The 6,571-nt window shown below is 31.9% G+C and overlaps 1 protein-coding gene across 1 annotated transcript in view; it reads right to left on the reverse strand.

Annotated features, from left to right (window-relative positions):
- The window catches only part of LOC148938760 (hexokinase-2-like), a 42,315-nt gene that overhangs the window by 8,506 nt on the left and 27,238 nt on the right, over positions 1–6,571 (reverse strand). Inside the window, 5 exon segments of the mRNA XM_089107557.1 lie at positions 1,071–1,158; positions 1,161–1,262; positions 2,646–2,745; positions 5,047–5,262; positions 6,342–6,487. Coding sequence (XP_088963683.1) covers positions 1,071–1,158; positions 1,161–1,262; positions 2,646–2,745; positions 5,047–5,262; positions 6,342–6,487 — 652 coding nt within the window.

Genomic DNA, 6,571 nt, shown 5'->3' on the forward strand with positions numbered 1-6,571 from the left:
GAATAACAATGGAAATATAAATTTGTATGTGAATCCCTGTACGAAATCTCAGCCAGGGCAAGAAAAATAAGCAAAACTCTTTTTTTTTTTTTTTTTATATATAAACTATGTCCTCTACTCTGCTTATTTGAGCAACGAATTTAGCGAAATAAGGGAGGTTTATGACTAAAATTTGTGCTATTAAGTCTTGAGATAACACTTCGAAATTTTTTTTGCCTAAACTTCTTCTTAATATTTCTTATAATTCGCATTAATTTATTCCATCCCATCCAAAAAGTGGAATTAACTCATATATGATTGCCATAAATTCCTAGGCTTCAGTTTAATTTATTTACTAGAATACTAGTTAATTAAAAAGAATAAAACTTGTAGGAACTTGCGCAGTTTCGGTTGTCTTGTGCAGATCTCTTAAATCAAGCTATCAAATCGAACAATCTAAGAAAAAAAAATTGTTCAAATTCAGATCCAAATAAGAATTCACTAATTAAAATACAAAAAAAGCAGTTTTTAAAGTAAATTTTTAGATAGTTTTTACAATCTATTTTAATCTGAAAATTAGTTTGCGGAATTCCATATAGGTAAATATATACGTCTGTTTTTAATTTATAATGGACAGATATTCTTTGCTTTTAACACCAAATGCGTCAGTGTGCCGTAAAGGTACGTCTCAGTGAAATAGCACATGTTTGAAATACGGGTAGTATTTTTTTATACCCTTCTATGTTGGTCTTCTTATTTTCCTGTTTTGTTGGCCAGAGCCATGCATACTTCTGAATTTTGGTGTATCACTGAGCAAAAACTTGATGGATCTTGATGGATTGTTTTAAACCTGAGTATACTGTGAGGGAAAACAAAATTGAATCTAATTTTTTGTTATTTACTTCAAGTTCGGATAAAAACAAAAATATAAACACAAAACCATAAAGCAATAAACACTAAAGCACAATTTAAATTTCTCTATTTCTTAAGAAAAATATAACCAGTTTTCGTAATTTTACCCCACTCCCAATGCCTTGAATATTATTCCAGATTTTATCAGTGTACTATGACATAAAATTGAAGATACTTACAATTGCTTTCCACAATTTGGAGTGACTGAATCTAGGGCTCTGTCAAAATCTATTCTGATGAATTCCAAAGAGCCACTGTCTCCAAAGCCCCCCACTCGGTATTGACTATGCACTGATTAGAATCATTTGAGTCCCCGTCCCAGAGTTCCATATTTTCAACCTTTTCTACATAACAAGCATTTGTCCCGGTGCCTAGAATTTATGAAAATAAAATTGTAGGATGCAATAAAACATATAAATGTATAAAGATAACTACATGAAATAAAATTATCTGAAATTCAATAAATTTGACAACAAAAAATAGTTTGTAATCTGAATTCATTTCAAGATACGGTCTTCAATTGAAAAGATATCCAAAAATTAGAATGATCCTTCTGCGTTTATAATAAGAAACAAATTTTACGTTTAGAATAGCTCCAGTAAAATTAAAATGTCACTTATGGCTTGCGTTATACTAAAAATTGCTTGTTGCAAATTATGTTCACTTTCAGTTTGAATTGACTATTCAAAGTAATTTTTGGTCACTTTGTGCACTATTTTAGTCACTTATTATTTTCACACGATATTGTTCATTTACATTTAGTTCTTTTTTAAGCTGCCCCCAGTCACATGTTTTATCCCAGTGACTATTTTTTCTCCCTCAGTTTCTTTGTCTAGTTTTTAAAATTCGAAACCCTAAGCTACAATCAGCGAAAAAGAGGATAAAATTTTGTTCATCCAAAGTTCTTGTGAACACGTAACAACAAGTTTAAGGCGATGGGTTACATAACCGAGTCTGCCAAAAATAGAGTGTAGCCTATTTTGCATTACACTGGACTTGATGTATAAAAGTATCAAGGTCATTAAAAAATGAAATCTGATTATTGGAATCACTCAAGTGGAAACATAAGTCAGGTCAAATTTTAAAAAAGAACCGTTGGAAAAAAATCAGCAAAAAAATAGCTAAAAATGATTTGAACTAATCAGCTTTGTGAATCAACAAACTGTTAATGTATATAATTTATAGAGACGAAAAGTGATGTAAATTCTAACTAATTCTCAAAAACAAATTTTAGCTAATGTTTCTGAGTGATGGGCTACATAACCAAGTCTGCCGAAAATGGTGTGTAGCCCATTCCGCATTACACCCTACGAGATAGATAAAGGGCAGCACCAAGGACGTTAAAAAATGGCGTCTAACTATTGGTATCACTCATGAGAAAATTCATAAATCAAGTTGAATTTAAAGAAAATAATCGTCAGGGAAAAATCAGCAAAAATTGGCTAAAATTTGTTTGAACGAATCAGCTTTGGGAATCAACAAATTTTTAGTGTTTATAATACATAAAGACGAAAACTGATTTAAAGTTTATTTGACTATCTATGCTTATTCACTTTCAATATCCAGCGCGGCAAGGCAAATTTATACTTCAAAAAATGTTTAATTTTGAATAACCAAAAGAAGGATATTACAAACTCCCAGCTTTCAGATATCCATAGATCTATGATACGTCCCAGTGAGAAAAGAATATTTGTTATATAGTTGTCTAATGTACTCGTGTTAAGTAGCTTTGTGAACAAATAAGTCAAACTTACCAATTATAAGCCCAATCTTGCAGTCAGGCTGTTTATATGCAGAAGACATTAAGGTCCCTGTCGTATCATTAAGGACTGCCATGATTTTAATTTGAACGTCCTAAAGGGAGACAACGAGATCAAATCAGATACTGTGTTCGGATCAAAGTTGATAGGTTTAGATCAATTCGAAAAAGATCGTAGTTATACGGCAAAAAGATTTTGTTCATTTGTGACTTTATTTTTGAAAAAATAGTATTTTTAAAACAAAGAGGTAGTTTATACAATATGTGACATTTTTCAAAAATGATATTACAATTTTTCAATTGTTTTATGATTTTAATTAGTTCGTATAAGTTTAAAATAAACTTTTTTTTATGTAAAGTAGCAAGAAGATCAAATGAATAAGAACTTATTTTTAAATAAAATTGTCAAAATGAAGTTATTTTATTTGAAAGACAGTGTTTTCCACGATAATGCTGATACTCCGATACCTCAACAAAGAGTAGAGCCCATAATTGTTGGGGGTCAAAAATGTAAAAATAATGATCAATATTTTCTTATTCAAATTATACTGGTTATGTCCAAATAACTCAGTAGGGATTATTCGGTCAATATATATTTATTCGTGATTTATGTACCGTGATTGATCTGTTTAATCACCCATATCTTTCAGAGCAGACAAGAATAAGTCGATACACTCAAGAATGCCTAAGAACAGAAGAAGGATGCAGAATCAACAGAGACCTCTATAGTTACCTAGCTTTTGCATATTAAAATGACATATTGCAGCCTTTACATCTTTCGAGTTGAAATATTCAAGAAAAAATCATGTTTCGTTCTCAGATTGATTTATAACTTGGTGCAGTGATGTATCAACGCAGACACATCCCTCATTCTAATGGACACAACTGTTTTGTACATAAACTAAAAGGTTTGTTGGACAGAGTATGAACAGTCCCCAAAATTTTGTTCCCTGTCTCTTTGGGGGCCAAACAAAACGCAGGCCATCACTGAATGTGGTGAAAAAAGGTCTTAAACAGGATTTAAAGAAAATTAGAACTTTTTGAGAGGGGTGGGGACAGAAACTGAGCTTAAACTATATTGCAACCTAGGAATTTCCGCTGCTGCATTGGTCTTGGGTATTGGTTCTGGTAACGTTCCTGGGTATTTTCTGTGCCGTGGTGAGTTGTAAGTAATAATAGTAGTTAAAATATTTTTCATATAAAATTTATACTAGCCGATATTTTTAGAACTACCATTTTCCTGCATGTTCTTGTTCTGCCTCAAACTAGTGACGAGAATATCTGTTTAAAAAATCCTGTGAACCAAAATTGTATATATTTTTTGTTTTGATTTAAAGTGTGATTAATTTAAGTCCTACTTTGGATTAATATGCATGCTTAATATTTATTTAATATCAATATGCATTAATGTTTGGATCAAAAAGTACCCAAAAAGTAGAATAACCAAGACCCAGGGTGTTTTCTCACAGTTGAAAAAAGTTTGGAACAACAGGATGATATGTCTGTGAACCAAGATCAGAATATTGGAAGCTACAGTGATGACAGTGGTCAAGCATGGTTCTGAAGCGGAGTTGCTCCGAAAAAGGAGGAAGATTTGCTAGATGATATCCAGAGAAATTGCCAGCAGATTGTTTTGCGGGCCCGACTCACTCATCCTCTCTCTAAAAGTAGGCTGTACGAAAAGTGTAGTTCAATTCCAGTTTTTAGGGCTATAATTTGAGTAAAGTTAATATGACTAGGGCACATTATTTGGATGAATGATGACTGATTGCCCTTTTTGGCCAAATGAAAAAAAGGTCTTGTAAGAAAAGAAACTTAAGGGAAATGGGAACTTCCTGGGAGAGTGTAAAGAGGGAAGCTTTAAACAGATGGGGATTCAGGAGGACCGTATGGAGCAGTTTTGGCCTCAGGGAGCTACATACACAATAAAAAATGAGAAGGTACATAGGTATGAACAGAGGAGGTACATAATGTGCAATTGTGCTAACAGTTGTAGGATTGACCGAGGAGGATTCATTAAATACTTGGTGCAGCAGTGAATTATTAAAATATAGTGGTTAACGGATTTCACATACAAAAGTGATACTAGGTGATATTTTTAGAATGAAGATTTTCCTGTACCCTCTTTTTGTATTTTATATTTGTCCTGTACCCTTTTTGCCACCGAGGGTGGCAAATTAATAAATTCTATTCTACTACATCTACAGAAATGTATATTGCAAATAACTTTTCTGTTTCTGTTTAAATCAGCTTACTTTTTTGCTTTTTTAAATCAACACTGAAAATTACTTCTTTTTATTTTTAAACAGAAAAAAAAATACTATGAAATAATAAAAGATAAGAGCAACTGAAAGTAGAGGTAAAAAAGAAGAAAGTAGAAAACCACTGAGACTTACTCGTCTTGTGTTAATCACTTTTTGAAGTAATTCAGCGGCATCTTTGCCTTTCACCCCAAAGCAGGTGAATCCTTTTGTCCACTGGACCAGCTTAGCTTTGGTAAGGCCTTCTTGCTGGCATGGAAAACTGAAGGTGAAGCCAAGGGGAAGAATTTCTTTGTCAACCTTAAAATCCTTTACAAATAAAGCAAGGCAATCCGCAATGTGATCAAAAAGCTGAAAAAAAAAACATATTTTACTATCAGATAATAAATTTTAATAATGGATTAATGATGGAATTTCTACTTTTTTCGTTTTTATTTTGTGGGAAATTTTTACTTGAGACAGAATATACCTTGAAGCATATGTAAGGACCTGATTACGCACTAGAAAAAACAACAACAATGGTTTAGTGGTTTCGGGTTTTAGTTATTTTGTAACATACTCCTTACCTGCTTGTCAAGTTAATTCACACACAAAATTACGTTACGAAGATAAAGAAATCGCTCTATTTTTCGAGTTTTTTTTTTTAAGAAATTGAGTGCAGAAGGAGATATGAGCCGGTTTTCTATTTAAAAATTACAGACAGGGGATAATTTGTTATCTTTTTGTATCTTCAAGCACCAAAATTACTTTCTTAGAAACAAAACTGGGAAAAATGCCTTCCTGAACTTTAAAAAAAGTTCTATTTTGTATTTGCACCTTTAAAAAAGTAAGTTTCTTTGTATTCCGGAGTCTGTTGTAAATATTATATCTTTATTGGGATTTCATTTCTTTTAAATAAGAATTATAAAAAAAAACGTACAGCCCACAAATAAATGAAACCATTTAAGGATTAATAAGGAAGTGTGGGACGAGCATGACATGTGTGACTTTATTTTTCTTTGAGATTCTTCTTTTGGCTAAAAAAAAAGATTCAAATTAATCGTATAAGAAGAATTCTTCCTGGATTAAAATGCATAATACTCTAGAGAATTTTGGAAATACTTTTTTACGTAATTTCATTTTAAAAGAAATAAAAAAGTTCAAGTTGCAATATCATGGCTTTGCTGTAACACTATTTTTATCAAATAAGAAGTAAAAAAAAGATGGAAAAAATTAAAAATATATCTTGTTATTCATGAAAGCTGAAAATATTAAAGACCTGCTTTTCATTCTATTCCTTTCAAGAACTTTAAACTAGTTGGCAGACACTCCATTTAAGTCATTTTGTTATAAGACTAATAACCAAAGACAAAATTTTTAACTCTCCAAGGTGGTGATAATTTCCGTAACAAAAATCCCAAACGAATAATATAATGAAAAGTGGAACTTACGACATCACCCGATGAGTTTTTGATCAAATCTGGCAGTGGGAACTCTCTATATGCAAATTCTTTTTCGGGCGTGGCTTCACCCAGTTGAATTAGCAACACTCTAAAGTTGGTTCCCCCTAAATCGAGGGCCAAGAATTTCCCTTTTTCTGAAAAGAAAAGAAAGATAACTATATCTCGCCTTCACAAAGCATAAATCGGCGATTTATAGAAGAAATATTAGTAACGGCTTA

This window comes from Artemia sp. Qi Xiang Cuo, unplaced genomic scaffold (assembly GCF_049724085.1).
Source record: "Artemia sp. Qi Xiang Cuo unplaced genomic scaffold, ASM4972408v1 HiC_scaffold_2965, whole genome shotgun sequence".
Classification (NCBI taxonomy): domain Eukaryota; kingdom Metazoa; phylum Arthropoda; class Branchiopoda; order Anostraca; family Artemiidae; genus Artemia; species Artemia sp. Qi Xiang Cuo.